General features: G+C 42.0%; 1 protein-coding gene across 2 annotated transcripts in view; it reads left to right on the forward strand.

The window, feature by feature from the left end:
• TRERF1 (transcriptional regulating factor 1) overlaps positions 1-18,385 on the forward strand; it is a 197,145-nt gene that overhangs the window by 122,450 nt on the left and 56,310 nt on the right. For both annotated transcript variants that reach the window (XM_089677823.1, XM_089677822.1), the window contains exons 2-6: positions 3,877-5,424; positions 6,955-6,998; positions 8,965-9,082; positions 15,873-16,097; positions 17,961-18,327. In XM_089677823.1, coding sequence (XP_089533949.1) covers positions 4,105-5,424; positions 6,955-6,998; positions 8,965-9,082; positions 15,873-16,097; positions 17,961-18,327 — 2,074 coding nt within the window. In that variant the 5' untranslated portion in view covers positions 3,877-4,104. The remainder of the gene's footprint in view (positions 1-3,876; positions 5,425-6,954; positions 6,999-8,964; positions 9,083-15,872; positions 16,098-17,960; positions 18,328-18,385) is intronic.

Here is an 18,385-nt window from a genome sequence, read left to right on the forward strand (position 1 = left end):
TAGCTAGTTTTAGAATGATCTACTGCAATGTTTCTCTACCTTTCTTTTTAGTCGAGGCACCCATTCTAAAATGTAAAAAAACTGAACTTTCACATAACGCAGCAACATCCACAAACATAGGACAACCAATGCTAGAGGTGATTTATTCCAGAGCAAACACATAATTGCATCCTGGTACTGACTAGTATTGCATTGTTTCTCTCACTCATTCTGCCAATGCGACCCCAGTGCTGACGGAGAGGAGCAAACAAGGATGCTGTGCAGGCGCCCAACGATCTCCTTACCAACCAATGACATCAGTGGTTGTTAGGATGCCGGCGGCTGGAAGGTTGTAATGGTGCACAATGAAAACCTGTGGCTTTTTGTAACTAAAAGGCAGGCTTGATCCACCTGCTGTTATGTACACAATGTTTAGGAATTTTACCAAGGCAGCTTTGAAGAAACCTGAAGGCACCCCGGGGTGTCTGGGCACCCTGATTGAAAAAGGCTGATTTACTGTGCTAGTCAAGTCAAGTGGTAGAGTTGCTCACATTCTGGTCCAGGGAACATGTAGCTGAATGCGTACACCGTACAATCAGTGAGGTCATCACTATGAATATGGCATGGGCCAACTCAAATATTGGCCTGATTTTCAGAGCCGGACAAAACTTTGCAGCCCCAGTCCTGAGCAGAAAGGAGCAGGAACAGGGACTGTCCTATACTAGACACCGTGTTCTACACAAATATCCCACAGGGGTTCTTAATTGCTTGAAGTTGCCTTCTTTTGGTCCGAAATAATGTTTGATGAATATTGTGCTTTCATTTTGTCTCCTAGGCCTCACATTAGTGTTCAGGTTCTAAAGAAAAGAACAGGAAGACTAGAAAGAAAATTAGATGATTTGGTGATCGAGTTTTGTCATGCAGCTGCCAGAACGAATCTTCAGATTATGTGATAACAGACACATACTTACTCATATTAAGGTGTAGCGTAGTGTCCCTTGGTGCATTTTGCTTTAAAATAAACGTGTATGGAGATGACATCCATTTTTCCTTTTCTGTTGATGGAAGACACCCTCCATTGCCTGCAGACTGCAGTGGGCAACTCTAAAATGATTCTGTCACTAGAGATGTGCACAATGTAAAAAATGTGTTTCGTTTCATTGTAGCTCCGTTTATTAAATAATTTTGTTTCGTCATCGTTATGTTAGAATGATCCATTTTCGGAATGATTCATTATTTTGGGAGAGTATATATTTGTTGTTCCAAATTGATTTGTATTTTCTCAAGTTCTGTTATTCTTTTATTTTGGAAGATTGACTGTGTTGCTCTCATCCGAATGAAACGGATGAATCCAAATTAATATATTAATATTATGTTCATTTGTTATGTTAAGCTGAATTCATCATTTCCCCATTCTCAACTGACTTTGTTGGGCCACGCACATACAAAATAAACAAATGGTCTCTCAAGTTCAACCCTAATAGAAAGAATCTTATTGGAATATTCACGCTACGCTCACTGCAATAGAAATGAATGGATCCGAATCAATTTGGATCATTCTTTATGTTGTTACGTTACTTCGGATGCTTCAAACATTAACCGCTTCCCGCCCGCCCTATAGCAGAACTACTGCTACAGGGCGGCAGTGCTGCTCAAAATCACGTGTATATATATATATATATATATATATTTAATGTGATTTTGCATTTCCGGGTAGGGGGCACTTGAGCTGCCCTACCCAAGCCACCATTGGCGGCTACAGCTGTCAATCACCGGGTCCCAGACGGACATTCCCCACCGTCACCTGGCGATCGCCGCATATCACTGACAGGGGAGAGGTCTGTATGTAAACAATGCAGATCTCTCCCCTTTCAGCAGCAGTATGCTGCTTTGTATTTCTCTGCACATCAGAACAATACAAAGCAGCTTGCCTACATAGTAAAACAGCACACCGCACATAATGTGAAGCACACAGTTAACCCTTTGATCGCCCTAGATGTTAATTCCTTCCTGCCCAGTGTCATTAGTACAGTGCCAGTGCTTTTTACTAGCACTGATCACTGTATTAGTGTCACTGGGGATGTCAGTGGCAGTTAGTGAGTCGCCCCCCCCCTCCCCCCTCCCAGTGTCAGAATGCAATCCTGCTCTAAGTTGCTGATCGCCACCATTACTAATATAAAAACAAAAAGAAAAAAATCCAGTATATATAGCGCCATTTGTTGACTTATAACTTTCTCGTAAACCATATAATTTACATGTATTGGGATTTTGTTTTAGCAAAGACATGTAGCAGAATACTTTTTTGTCTACATTTATGATGAAATTAGATTTTTTAAATTTTTTTATTGGATATGTTTTATAGCAAAAAGTAAAAAAAATTTTTGACGGTCTTTTTTGTTTATAGCGCAAAAAATAAAAACGCACAGGCAATCAAATACCACCGAAAGAAAGCTCCATTTTTGGGGAAAAAAGGACATAAATTTCATGCAGCGTTGCATGACCATGCAATTGTCAGTTAAAGTTACACAGTGCCGTATTGCAAAAAATTGCCTGGTCAGGAAGGGGAGGGGAATCCTCTGGAGGGCAAGCGGTTAATTAATGGCCAAACTATCATACAGTATGTCTTCTGAATGAAACAAATGAATATGAATTTATTTGTTATGTTCGTTGTAATCTATTTCAGATTAGTTGAAATTCGTTACTGTTGGGATTCAGAGATTCGGATACATCCAGATCTTTGAATCAGGATAATATAGTCCGAATTTCAATTCCTAACAAAATGAATCACACATGTCTGTCACATTAACAATGGAAACATACCGGTAATCGGTGCAGCATTGTGAGGTCCTTTACAGCACGTGTCAGTGTCCTCATGCTGCCCTAATACTGGGCCATTTCTTGGCAGTGTTAAAGCTCACCCATACACTTCTGTTTTCCATATATTGCTATTGACCATTGAGGCAGTCGGTGTTTGTTATGGACCAGTTGGAATATATGGGGAGTGAGAGGGAGCAGGCAAGCTCCAATGCTGCCAGGAAGTGTTGAAGTTTGGCTGCTTAGAGAAAGCTGGCGTTTTGGTGAAGCAGAAACACAGAAAGCTGCTGCTTGTGAAGACTATATTTTATACCTGGTTTTGTTTGTTACTTTTTTGTTTTTTTCCTATAATTTCCCCTGCACCCCAGAAGCCCCTGAATATTTCTCTTCTGGTTTCCATTGACCACATAAAACAGTGCAATATGATTGGAAAGGCAACCAGTTGAAAGGTGCATCATTGAAAAATGCAAAATTTGCTAAGGACTTTTTGGGATCCTCAGGGGCACTTTGAAGTTAGCAGTGTGGTCTGCAATCACTTGATGCTGCCTACTGCTTGCTATGCAATATTATTATTTTTCATGCACAGATCTGAAGGTTCTTTTCCACTGGCTGTCTTATGGGATATTATGATAAAACCTGACAGAGGTTGGGGAGTATGTAGTGGGGAAGGAGTTAGGATCTCTGTCAGGACTTTTTAATTGCTGTGTTCTGATTGGTTAGTATCCTTGTTCCAGGGACACCCAGTGTACTGCTGTGAGCTGAACTTCCTGTTTCCCGTCTTTGCACTGCATTTCATAATTCTCTATAGAATCTACTCACAGGAAGTAAGTTATACTATGAGCAGGCTCTTGTGGATTTTCCAAAAGAACATACGAAGAATGTAGTTTGGAGAGGGGAAACAGGAGGTTCAGTTCACAGAAATGCCCTGGGTGTCATCGGTACAGGGAATGAAAAAGATCAACCCAACAGAGATACAAACAGCTGTAAAAACCCAACAGAACTTCCCATCCTTCTCTCCTCTATCCAAAAGCACTCATTTTATAAAGTTCTTCTTCTTGAAAGAAATGTGTTTTCTCTTTGCAGATGGAGCATCAGTCAAGAATCTTTCCCAAGTCCTCTCTTCCACCGAGTGAAGATGCCACACTTTGCCTATCTGAAGATCTTCTGTATTTATAACTGCAAGGGGGCCATCATCCAGATAAATGGGCACACTCAATACTTGACTGCACTCTTTATTACCACTTTCATATCTCTCAGGGACATTTTCCTATATGGGCGCTGCTGCCATCAAGTCAGGGAAGTCCAGTCACCATGGAAGATCAGCAGATTTACAAGACTCACCTGGCATCCAACAGCAGCAATAGTTTGTATTATCAACAAATGCAACGTCAGTCCAGCAACCAGGTGCTCCACCACAGCTATGACTCTGTAGACATGAATGCCTCCGAGTCATCCTCCTCCTCCCCCCACTTATCTCAGGACTCCAGAGATGTCACTTCAGGGGTTCAAGTGGAAGTGTCCATGCCATCTCAATGGACAAATGCTGGTTCTGCAAATCACAGCAGAGCCCATAGTAGTTTAAATTGCTTTGAACAAAGCTTGCAGTGGAATCCACAAAATAATGTAGATGATGGATATCAGGTCTCCTACTATCCTCAGCTCGACAGTCACCCTAAAACGACCAGCGGGGCCTTACACAAACTGGACTCTTTCACACAAGTTTTTGCACGGCAGAATTTAAGGATTCATGCCATGTCTCAGGGTTTATCCCAGCCATCTCCACTGCTGGATGCTGACAGCACACTCAGGCAGCTGTTGTCACTCAAGTCATCTGGTGAGGAGCAGACACAACCTAGCACGCTAGATAGGTACTCTCAGGTCTCCCAGCAGATACATCAGGGCTTGGCAAATCAGCCTCAGAAGCATTTGTTGCAACAGCCTCAGTCATATTTTTTCTACAAGCATTTGCAAACGCCCTCACAGGCACCCCAGTCTATGCAGCAGGGGCATCAGTTCAGGCAACAGGTGCAAACCCACCAGGTACTACAGCAGCACCCACAGGAAACCCAGCAGATGCAGTATTATATGCAGCAGAATCCAGGAGGGCATCAGAGGCCTTTAACGCAAGAAGTGCAGCAGCGGCAGTTTTCTGGTCAGATGTCTCAGTATTACCCTATACAGTCTGCAGAAATGCATCACAATATACAACAACCTCAGCAACATCACATGCAGCTTCAGCAACAGTCATATAATTCAGATTGCACAGCAAAGGCTGATCACTACCAGCAGGATCACTCCCAGAGCATGCAGTTGATTCAGCTGGGCTCAGTTCCGCAGTACGTTTATCAGAACTCCCAGACGCTTCGGCATCCTTACAAACAGAACTTGACTCCGCAGCATCTACAACAGGAGGTCAGCCCACAGAAACAGTATAACATGGACAATCAGCAAACAGTTCTCATGGATAGTCCAGTGGCAATGCCTAGTGCAGACCAGTTAGATAACAACTACAACCAGGAGACTCTGGGGATTTTGGCCAACACTACTCACCAGCAAGTCTTAACGGCGGACAACCCTTACATGCTTGGCAGCCAAGGTCTTCACCACTCTCCTACCACAGCTTGGCCACAGGTACTGCAGGATATCTTTCAATGATGGTTTTGCTCTCAATGGAAGCCTATTTAGCCCCATGAGGCAGGGGTAACTAAGCAGCCTACTTCTGCATACAAATAATGGGTCAGGATATGAATTGGGAATGTCACTCATGCAGTGTTTGCCGCATCTCACCCACATAAAGAACGGCAGTGGAACGTTGCACACAGATAATCAGATAAACCACTTTGGAGGACCTGCAGGAACATGTTCCCCTGATCCTCTGTATTTTCTGAGATTGTGACATATAATCTACATAATGTAACATTAACATCTTTCCACTCTTACAACAGTTTCATGTGCGTTGTGTGGTATTGCACACATCTAAGTGTGACTGGACCCATGAAGTTTACCTTTCACTGCACTGCACTGCATAGATGTAAACCAGCCCCTAAGGAAAGAATGGGATTTCTACTTAAAATGTCTTTTCATGCAGCAAAATTCATGGGTTTTGCTGCTTGTAAATGAACATGTAAATAGACAGTTTGGGGTTGATTTACTAAAACAGCAGTTTTAGAAACCAATCAGCTTCCAAATTTTTTGTAAAAGCTTAATTGAAAAAGTTGAAGTTAGAAGCTGACTGGCTGCCACGCTCAGCCGCACCAGATTTTATACTCTCTAATTTTAGTAAATCAATCCCACTATATTTTTCAGTTTACGATTTATTTGTTAGACAACTTTAGACCAGACAGGTGTGGACACATGCCCTGCGCCGTAGTACAAGCGACCTTATCAGCAATAACTTCCACCGGAGATCCCTGACTGTCTGAAGACTCCGTCCACTGGGCTACCCTACCATGTCAATGGCATTGCTTTGGCATTAGTTTGAGATGCTTTAGATTTCATCCAGAATTCATTGACAGGTGCATTTAACCTACAGTTGACCTGCTTCAAATCCCATAGACTTCTATATGAATGCAAAACACATTTGAACAAAAAGCTAGTGTAATTTACCGCATCAACATGGTGACAGCCAGTGCGCCTATCACAATGTCAAAATTCCTAATAAACTACCGCATGAAAATATGCGGTTATTACCGCAATATACTGTAGATATTTTACCGCAAGAGTTATGTACTGCAAAATTCTTAGTGAATTGCACTTTTCAAAAAATGTATTGCACGCGTTATTTTACCACATTTTTTCAGTCGTTATTAAACTTTTAGTGAATTGACCCCATAGTGTGCCATCCAGCAGCCATTTTTGGGTTTTGACAGGAGGCTAAGGCGCATTAAGAAGTGTCTCAACCAATGTCCAAGTGAAAAGGCTGTTTTCTCTTCTGGTCAAATATAAAATTACACTTTATTCACACAGCAAACATTTTTTTTAATATTAATTAAATCTCTTCGGGAGAGCTGCAGGTCTTAAGTTCCAGAGCTTCTTCAGACAAAAACATTGAAGGGCAGAGGGCTAGTTAAAGAGAGCACCATGTTGCTATAACTCGCTAATAACATTTCTATTTTTTTTCACCAGAAATGACATGAATATTATTTTTTCTGTTTAATATAGCTTGTTCCAGATGGACAGACACAGACTGTCTCTCCGGATAACAGGTAATTGTGTGTTTGCGGCAGTCTTGTTTTTCGCTGTTCACATTTAGATGGTGAGAGTATCAAATATATATGCGTTAGCCAAAAGCCCTGTCACAAATTTACAAATGTATATTACTAAAAATGATCTGGGTATGGAAATGAACATTAAAAGAGATCCTCTCACCAGACTAAACATAGTTATTTGAACATGCTGTTTGCTGTTCTGGGAATTTTATTTTTAAGATCTTGCACTTAGAGGGAAAAAGAGAAGAATCTGATGTGTCGGATTCTTCTTGTTTTGGCTGCACCCTGCTGCTCCTTCCTGGGCCACTATGTCCTATGCAATTGACAAAACTGAAGCTGTGTAGGAGAACTGCTTTAAAAGTTAGCCCTCGCTTACAGCGTGCTGAGGCTGTGTGTAGGAAAATGCTCCAGACCTTAGCCCCAGCTTACAGAGCACTGAGGCTCTGCGTAGAACTTCTTCAGACCTTCGCTCCAGCATAAAGAGTGCTGAGGCTGTGTATAGGAAAACTGCTCCAGACCTTCGCTCCAGCATACAGAGCGCTGAGGCTGTGTGTAGGAGGACTGCTCCAGAAGTTAGCCCCAGCTTACAAAGTGCTGAGGCTGTGTGTAGGAGAACTGCTCCAGAACATAGTCCCAGTTTACAAAGTGCTGAGGCTCTGTGTAGGAGAACTTCTCCAGGACATATTCCCAGTTTACAGAGCGCTGAGGCTGTATGTAGAAGAACATATCCAGAACATAGTCCCAGCTTACAGAGCACTGAGGCTGTATGTAGGAGATCTTCTCCAGAACATAGCCCAAGCTTACAGAGCGCTGAGGCTGTGTGTAGGTGAACTGCAGAACATAGTCCCAGTTTACAGAGCACTAAGGCTGTGTGTAGGAGAACTGCAGAACATAGTCCCAGCATACAGAGCACTGAGGCTGTGTGTAGGAGAACTTCTCCAGAACATAGTCCCAGCTTACAGAGCGCTGAGGCTGTGTGTAGGAGAATTTCTCCAGAACATAGTCCCAGTTTACAGAGCGCTGAGGCCGTGTGTAGGAGAACTTCTCCAGAACATAGTCCTAGCTTACAGAGTGCTGAGGCCGTGTGTAGGAGAACTTCTCCAGAACATAGTCCTAGCTTACAGAGTGCTGAGGCTGTGTGTAGGAGAACTTCTCCAGAACATAGTCCTAGCTTACAGAGCGGTAAGGCCGTGTGTAGGAGAACTTCTCCAGAACATAGTCCCAGCTTGCAGAGTTCTGAAGCTGTGCGTAGAACTTCTGCAGATCATAGTCCCAGCATACAGCGCTCTGACGCTGTGATTGAGAATAGCTTTCCTGCAGCAGATGAGCAAACAGCAACAAAGACGACTTGTTTGGGCAACCATATGGACAGAGAATTTGTCTTAGAAATGCTTTAAATTTTCCAGCCATTCACCTTAAAAGAGCTTATCTTGAAAGGCACTTGGGAGGAATTTTACTCACATTCTCTAAATAGGTGGCTACTAAAGGAAATCTTTACAAATGTGTAAAAAGAAGTATAATCAAAATACTGAACGGCAAGTAAGTTATCAATTTAAAAATAATGAGAAATTAATTTTGGTCACTTAAGGCAAAGTGTCCAAGTCTTCGCATAGCCCCATTTCCCTTCTAAGCATTTATTTTTACCAAGCCCCACACCGCCCTAGCCCGTATGAGGGAGCATGTATGTGATGGGGTTTTGAGTGGCCAATCACCAGTCCTCATCACTGTCACATGGGTGGGGACATATTTGGATTAGGATCTCTTTAAGTTAGACCAGTGTTAACATACTTCGAAATGTGTACTTGCATTAAATTTCATTAAATAAAAATGAAAACTGCTGAAACGCGATTTGTGACTCCAGTCATTGCTCTTTGCCATTTGTCAGAAGCTAAATTCTTGGTATGATACCCCAAATGTGGTGATTAATATGTTTCTTTTTCATTTTTGTGAATGGATGGAAAAGGATGTCTAAAACCCGACTCACATGCTCCGTGTGCTTTAAGGAGTTCAAAAGCCTGCCAGCTCTGAATGGTCACTTGAGGTCACATGGTGGGGTGAGAACCAGCACAGCCCTCAAACAGGTAACAGCATGGCCCAGTCCTTGTGTTTGCTTTCTCTAGCTATTCTCTTCATTGCAACTGGGTTGAAGGATACCCTAATTTGAATCTGTCAGCAAAAGTAAATTGCTTGGTCATGCAGCAGATCCCAAATTATATACAATTTACCTGTTAATCTAACCTTGAGTGGATGAAGACCTCCATGATCAGGGACAGGGGATTGGAGAAGACTGTAAAAGATTATTTGACCATTTCATTTCCTCAGAGTCCAAGTATTTACGTACAGTATAGCCATGTGTCCCTCTGTGTCCCTGGAGAGTAACGTTATGTATGGCATAGGAGTGCTGAAAACTGCAGTATGCTGGATTGTAGTGCATAATGTTAAGGGACTAGGGGCTGCTCTCTTTCAGCAGACGTATCCCAAAGTGGAAGTCTCTAAAACGTAGGAAAAATGAGACAATAGTGTCAACAGTATATCATAAAGTCTATTCCACAAAGAAATCCAACGCATTTCGAGGGCTCAGTTTCATGTGCCTGCATGGTGTAGTCCTTGACCTTTTCTCAATGATTCCCTATCATTTCACAAGCCCTGATGAAAGGGTCCCCGGCTTTGAGTCCCCAAAACCCGTTGTCTTTTTTTGTGGATTAAACTTTATGATGGGCGGTTGACTCTCTCCTTCTTCCTGTCTTGGAGAGTAATGGACAGAGTTTTCGGGTAAAGCCATACTTTTACTGTAGATTAAGATGAATGAGGCTTTGCTTGCTTCAGAGTCCCACAGCAAGTAAAGCGAAGGGAACATTTGTAATGCACACTGCTGTTATATAAAGGTTCCATTGTAAGGCCATACTGCAGCTTTATAAATGGCCCCCTATGTGCTTTGTCACCCTTTTTTTTCACCATGGCTGGTATAGATCTACACCTCTAGATTATTTAGGAGTTCATCCCATCACATAGTAGCAAACTATATTATGGGCTGACATTTTGAACTGTTCTGTGCAGTAATCAGAAGAGGCATAGAGCAATGGAGGGCCCCCAACCCTATGCAACATTTTGCTGTAAAGTTGGACATTTAAAGTAAATCTGTTATTTTCATAAACATATTAGTGCACCTCGGGGGATTGGAGCTCTTGGGTCACATGTGACGGTGTTTTCTGTATTCGAAGGGATTCACATAAAAAGACTACAAAACCACTTATTTTTCCAGATGATTAGTCAGTAACGCAGCATAAATGTCAGCAAAAAAATTTGATGCTTACATCGTCTCAATCTGCTCAGCATCACCATGATCTTGCTTTAAGATAGATTCACCTTGATAATCTTGATGGTTTCTTCAACACAGCATTGAAGGAGTTAACAGCAATGCTTGCTTGCTGTGTGCTTGCTTTATGCTATGCCAGTTATATTTTGTTTGTATGTAGACATCGTTGTTATATAAAATTACTGTAAGTGTCTTGTTGAGCTTGCGTGTCCAGGTGTCACCATTGTGTGAAAATATGCATGTTACGTTACTTGGGAAATTTCTACATTCTTTAATTATATTAGAATGTGGGGCATTTTGAAATATTTCTTAACATCCTGCAACGTGGTGACATGGCTGCATTACATTATTCAGTATATTCGTTTTAATCCGAGTATATTGCTTGTGTGCAGTAAGTGTGCTTATATAGATGATGGGGTTTACCTAAATCACTGAGATTAGGAGTTTGCGGTGAAATTTCGGGTGCTTATTATTGCTACTTCATACATTTTAGATAATGTTCCTAACTGTGCCTTAAGGCTAGGTTCACACTGATGCAGTGCTAATCTGATGCAATTTGACAGTGCGATTTCTGTTGTGACCGGTATGATTCTGTTGCCAATGAATGCGATTTCTGAGGGGATTTGGCATGGATGTTGATAAAATTCTCACTAAACTCGCGCAGGACCCTTTTTTTTTTTAGCTGGATCAGAATCGCACCACATAGATGTGAACGGCTTTTGTAGAAAACATTGTTTTTCAGATGACATGCGAATATATGCCTTTCGGATCAGATCTAATCCACATAGAACTCGCATCAGTGTGAACCGGGACTAGTTTCACATCTATGCAGCTTGCGGTTGATGCATTTTCCCAACACTTTTTGCGGTTTATTTTGCATTTTTTGAGCACCTGTTTTTTTTTATGTTTTGATGCATTTCGCGATGTTTGTTTTGTCCTAATAGGAAAGTATGACAGTTCTGTTCATGTAGTGCGACTTTGATGCAGCTTTACACTCTCTGCCACTCAAGTAGCATCAAAGTTGCATCAAAATAGTGCAGAAACCTTTGTGTCCAAAGTCGCATTTTTCTTGGCTAATATGAAAGTATGACAGTTTTGTTCATTTAGTGCGACCTTTATGAAACATTACACTCTCTAGCACTCATGTAGCTTCCAAGTAGCATCAAAGTCACATCAAAGTAGTGCAGGAACCTTTGTGTCTAAAGTCCCATATAAGGGTTAGGGTTAAGGGCTAGAGCTAGAGTAAAGGGCTGGGGATAGGGTTAACTGTTAGGGTTTGGGTTAAGGGCTAGGGTTAGGGTTAACTGTTAGGGTTTGGGTTCAGGGCTAGGGTTAGGGTTAACTGTTAGGGTTTGGGTTCAGGGCTAGGGTTAGAGTAAAGGGCTGGGGATAGGGGTTAATGTTAGGGGTAGAGTTAAGGGTTAGGGTTAGAGTAAAGGCCTGGGGATAGGGTTAAATGTTAAGGTTTGGGTTAAGGGCTAGGGTTAGGTTTGAATGTTAGGGTTTGGGTTAAGGGTTAGGGTTAGAGTAAAGGGCTGGGGATAGGGTTAAATGTTAGGGTTTGGGTTAAGGGTTAGGGTTAAATGTTAGGGTTTGGGTTAAGGGCTAGGATTAGGGTTAAATTTTAGGGGTAGGGTTAAGGGCTTGGGTTAGAGTATAGGGCTGGGGATAGGGTTAAATTTTACAGTTTGGATTAAGGGCTAGGGTTAGGGTTAAATGTTAGGGTTAGAGTAAAGGGCTGGGGATAGGGTTAAATGGTAGGGTTATGGGTTAGGGTTAAGGGTTAGGGTTAGAGTAAAGGGTTGCGAAAAGGATTACATTTTAGGGGTGGGGTTAAGGGTTAGAGTTAAATGTTAGGGGTAGGGTTAAGGGCTTGGGTTAGAGTAAAGGGCTGGGGATAGGGTTAAATGGTAGGGTTATGGGTTAGGGTTAAAGGTTAGGGTTAAGGGTTAGGGTTAGAGTAAAGGGTTGGGGATAGGATTATATTTTAGGGGTGGGGTTAAGGGTTAGGGTTAAATGTTAGGGTTATAGGCTAGGGTTAGGGTTAATGGGTAACATTAGGGTTAACTGTTAAGATTAAGGTCTAGGGTTAGCAGTAAACACTAGGGTTAGAGGTATTTGTTAGGGTTAGTGGTAATTGTTAGGGTTAGCGTTCCAACTCTAACAATTACTGCTAATCCTAGCTCCAACTCGAACCATTAACTGTAACCCTGACATTTAAGCTTAACCCTAACCCTAACATTGTGACTTTGGACACATAAAGGTTCCTGCACTATTATGATGCTACTTGATTGCCAGAGAGTGTAAAGTCACATCAAAGTCACTCTACATGAACAGAACTGTTATACTTTCCTAGTAGCCAAAAACAATGTGACTTTGGACACATAAAGGTTCCTGCACTGGATTGATGCGACTTTGACTCTTCTTGAGTGCCAGAGAGTGTAAAGGCACATCAAAGTTGCACTACATTAACAGAACTGTCATACTTTCCTATTAGCCACAAAAAAAATGCAAAACACATCATAAACAACACTTGCGTTTTGGGTGCAGATCCTTTGAAGTCTATAACACACACAACGCAATCTGTTGTGGGAAAAAACGGTCATGACCCTTTCCAAAAAACGCACCAATCTAAAACGCACAGGAGTGAACTATAACCATAGGAAACCATGTTAATGGACTGTAGTGTATTTCTGCAAAACGCGCTAAAGACGCATAGGTGTGAACCAAGGATAATAGTTTGGGGAAGGCACTTTTCTATTCTAGCATTAATGTTCCACAAACCCAGCTCCATAAAGACATGATTTGTTGGAAGATCTAGAATGACCTGAACAGAGCCCTGACCTCAACCCTACTAAACACCATTGGGACAAATTAAAATGCTGATTATGAGCCATTTCTTCTCGTCCAACATCAGTACCTGAATTCACAAGTATCAAATTCATTGAGTTTAGGTGTTTCTGGTGCAGAGTGCTGTTAATGCTACAGTGTTCTAGACATTTTAGGAAATTGTTCACTTCCAATTGTGCTGTAATAGTTTGCGAAGGCTTTTTCTGTTGTGGACTGTGCCACAAAGCCAGCTCCATGAAGACATGGTTTGATGGGTTTGGAGTGGAGGAACTAGAATAATCTGAACAGAATCTTGACTTCAACCCCACTGAATTGGAATGCTGATTGTGAGCCAGTTCTTCTCATCCCAAATCAGTACCTGAATTCACAAGTGTTCTCTTGACAGATTGGCAATATTTCCCACAGACACACCAAAAACTTGGTGTACATGCTTTCCAAAAAAGTGGAGCCACAAAGGGAGTCATAGCCTCAAAGAGAAGGAGACAACTCCATATTAAAGCAGACCTTCCATTCCAAAGGTTCACTTTTTTGCAGACCTCCTACAACTCCAACTCGAATGGCTTTTCAATCTATTGTAAGCAAACAGATCACCCAAAAAATAAAAAAATTTACTGCAACCCCAGCCTGTATGCTTCTGCAATGAACAGGTGACATCACCGTGTCTCACCACTGCCTACAGGGATAGCTGGATGTTCAAAATCACATTAGGATGCAATTCTGTAATGGGCTGGAGTGCATTCTTGTGGGATTTCAAGCTCCCAACTCTGCAGGAAGGCATAGTGACCTCACCCGTGCCTCTCGGAACGATTGGAGGCCAGGGCTAAGGTAAGTAGTCTGTTTTTCAAGTGATCTCTTTGCTTTAAAAGCTATTTGAGTTAGGAATGTGTGTGTGTGTGTGTGTGGAGGGGGGGGGTCGTGGTTCATGCAAAAAAGTAGACCTTCCATTTGGCAGTGAAGGTCCGTTTTAATGCCCTTGGTTATCAGTGGGAAAGTCCACGGTCCTTTGGCCATATAGTATATGTTTACAGTTATATCAGCATTCTTCTGATTTACCGCCATAGTAGTATTGTGGCACCCATACCTAAAATGCGGTTGGCCTAATTTTTTTTTTAAACATTCATTTTACTGATAAATGTAGCAGAATGAATAATAGCATACGTTCCAGTGGGTATGAGATGCAGACAATCTTTCATGCATAGTACACAGAATCTACTTTTCTGCAGAGTTAGTGATTTAGAGATTTAGATATTTAAAACATATTCCCAATGTACAGAAGTTCTGTAGTGAGACCGTAGGAATACATTTTAGGGGCGAATTGGCAAGATGGGAGTAAGAGGGAGAGACTGGTTATGTTAAATGCACACAGACCTGGTATTTGTATTTTAGGATGTGAAAATTTGCCATCAAGTTTCCAAGAGATGTATGAATTTGAGGAGTTATTCACATGTTCAGATAGTTTTTAGTGGACTTGACCACCCAAAAGCTGAAGCTGAAAATCTGAATTTTCACAAGATGAAGATTACAGAGAGAGACAAAAGGAAGATGAAGTTAAGAGGGATAGAAAGAGAAATGTGGATGCTGGAGAGGGTGACCATGGCTGGGCCTGTACAGTTGACAGAGTTGTCTAGACCAGTGTCTCAAGGCACCCCATTCTAAAATGTAAAAAACTATTCTAATAATTTTGCATAATGCACCAACATCCAGACACATAGGACACCCACAATCAGAGGTGATTTATTGTTCCAAATCAATTACACTTTTGCACACTGTTACTGACTAGTATTCCAATGTTTCTCTTCTCTCTAAGTTTTTCTCCATCACTCAGCTAATGTGACCCCGGCATTGATGGAGAGGGGCAGGGCGGAGGTAAACAAGGATGCTGTGCAGATGACCAACATCCTCATTATCAACTGATGATTTCATTGCTTGTTTGGATGCCGGGGGCTAGAAGGTCATAATTTTTATTTATTTATTTCAGGTACTTATATAGCACTGTCAATTTACACAGCACTTTACACATATATAGTGAACATTCACATCAGTCCCTAACCCTCAAGGGGTGTACAATCTAAGGTCCCTAACTCACATTCATACATACACATACTAGGGCCAATTTAGACAGGATCCAATTAACCTACCAGCATGTCTTTGGAGTGTGGTCATAATGGTGCACAATGGAAACCTATGGCTTTGTGTAACTATAATGCAGGCTTGATCCACCTCTGGCTTGTACACAATTTTTGGGCAATTTTTAGGAATTTTGCCAAGGCACCCTTGGATGCCTGGGCACTCTGGTTGAAAAAGGCTGGTCTAGAAAACATGGCCTGTGCTCCTGTTTGTACATTTGAATGTAGGGAGAGTTCTGAATACAATGCTAGGTCTTGAGCATGACATAGTTTCTGTATCATTGGCATGAAATGCTCCACTGCTACTAATAATTTGGGCCTCATGACTCGGTAGTGTCTGGAATAAATAGTCTTGTTTCCCACAGGAACCGATCAGATTCTTCCTTTTTGTTCTCCCATACTGCAAAGGAACCTAACTGTTGTAGGTTACAGGCTCCAGTTCCTATTTCAGACATGTTTAGTCATGAGGCCCAGGCGTACTAATGCCTTTCTTGCATGAAAGTTTTACTCACAAGGTTAAAGTTGGTGTGTTGAGGACAGACGGTATTCGAGGTTGAACGTTTGTAATTATCCATACAGGAGGAAGGGGAGAAGGCGCAGTCTAGTGAGGCGGAGAACCTCACCCCCATCGTTATGCCTGTCTCTGTGCCTGTAAAGCTTGCGCCTCCAGAGCCTAATGCACAGCCCAGCAGCAGAGCAGAGAAGCCTGAGGGCTGTGCATCCGATGACGAAATGCCCATCTTAACGAAGATGACTTTTACCCCACCGTCCTCTCCAAAGGCGGTCAGCTCATGTGCCTCTTCTGTGAGTGCTTCCATCTGCTTGCTTCTTTGTGTTGTGTGTTATTTGTGTGATTTTTTTGGCCTATTATTTTTTCACTTAGATCATACCTGTAAAATTATTACAACTGCGACTTCCAAAAATATGACTTGACCTTGCCGGCAATGACATTATGCTTAATATCATGTCATATTCCTTCACAATGTAATGCACTGGGGAAAGAGATTTGGAACTATGGGACTTTTATTCTTCTGTCTGTCAGTAGTATTGACACAGCAGCTTTTGCTGCTCAGAGTCCCCCAAAAATAGTTATTACCTGTCAATCCTGCAACTAAATCCTTTTGCTCTTCCTTTTAACAGGATGACAGCACTGTTCGATTTGAAGGGAAATCATACAACCACATATGACCATGTGGGCAGGGTAGTCCAATGATGACCATACATGTTTTGATAAATGATCGTTATATTTTCTGATCGATCTCTTTCAATAGAGATAATTTATCTGTAGTTGACAACCGAAACGATCGATATGCTACACATAGGGAAGCAGAATTAGATCAATTGTTGGCGGATATGATCGGAAGTTATTGATCGAATCTCTGTTTCTACTGCGCAAACTCATAATCTGATCGACTGAAATTCATGAAACATAACTAAAGCATCTTAATGATGCCGATCAACACAAAACAATTTGTCATTCTGGCTGATCTACTTAGGTTAAGTAAATCAATTGGAAGTGGATATATAATTGTTTGCCAAATTCAATTGTTTTGGTAGAATCGCACATCAATCAGATAATAAAATCAAAGTGTGTAAGCAAATGAAAAAAGAACAATGTCAGTACATCTCTGCAATGCATGCATGCTTCATGTTTTTTTGTCTCTTTACAAAGTCTGCAAGTACATAAAATACCTGGTTATCTGCCAAAAATCCAATGAGCTCACTTCCTGTAGTGAGCGGACAGCACAATGCCTCTACTGCTCTCAAATTCCAAGCAGTGTTGTCAGCCCTGCCTGGTTCTCCCCTACTGGAGGACACATGCCTCCCCATCTAGTCCTCTCTATTGTATAGGAATGAGGTGTTCAGTAGTCCAGCAGGATAGAAATTAGGCAGGGCTGATTCATTCACGAATCCATAACTGTGCTGAAGACTAGCCTCCCCTGGACAACCTGGGTGCCGTCCATCACAATCCATCTCCACTCCTCACTGAAAATAAGGGAAAAAAATCAGCCTCACTCCAATTTGTTCCTTCTGCAGTACATTTAATAATCAGTGCATTGACTGCATACAGCGATGTCTCCAACCCAAATCCAACCCTCCCTGATGCACCCCACCACCCCTGGCCTATTTACAAGGATCCTTGTGAGCGGGCCAGGAGTGGTGGGGTGCATCAGGGAGGGCTGGTTTTGGGTTGAATACATCGCTGTATGCAGTCAATGCACTGATTATTAAATGTACTGCAGGAGGAGCTAACTGGACTTCGGCAGATTTTTCTCATATTTTAGGGCTGATTCACTACCTGGGATTTTAGTGTAGCAGAGGCAGTGTTGAATAACTTGTAAAGTCGGCTCCTTTATGAACTTTACCAACTCTAGCTGCTCTTATGTAATAAATTGTCTGAGGGAAGAACCACCAATCAGATTTTCTCATTTATATTCTCTGCAAAGATGTTTTATAAAAGATGACTTTTGGAATTTGGTTGCTGTGCACAACAAAGTTGGTTCTTCTTTGAGATACTTTCATGAGGCCTACAGTTCTCCAGAAGCTGATTGGTCAGAGTAATACCAAATCATTCACTATACACTGGTGGACATTGATAAGTGAAACTTCATTTAGGATATAAAAAAATTAAGTCTCATCTTGTAAATGTTGTGAATCCACATTTAGGAAACGATCAGAACACATCAGCAGTCTGGTACGAAATTAAGCAAACCAGAAGATCACACCAAACCTCACCAGGAAAGAAGAAAGTATCGCCATAGGCCTGAGCCTCTCTTCATACCACCTCCTTCCTTCAATGTGAATGCGTCTCACTCAGGAGCAACATTGTACCAAAGCCAGCTCCGCTCTCCACGGATCATTGGAGAGACACTGCTGGGAACCCAGGAGCTGCCCACCTACACACCGCCTCCAATGCTTAGCCCTGTGCGCCAGGGCTCAGGACTGTTCAGTAGTGTCATCACAGCGGCGCATAATGCCCACCTCCCTCTCACACCTCTGACGCCCACTCCAAGAGTGCTGCTTTGTCGCTTCAGTAAGTATTCTGTTTTCAAATTTGTATTTAAATAGTTTTCCACTTAAATCTTTTAGGA

This window comes from Staurois parvus, unplaced genomic scaffold, assembly GCF_062004578.1.
Source record: "Staurois parvus isolate SC_StPar_1 unplaced genomic scaffold, SC_StPar_1.0 ptg000192l, whole genome shotgun sequence".
NCBI lineage: Eukaryota > Metazoa > Chordata > Amphibia > Anura > Ranidae > Staurois > Staurois parvus.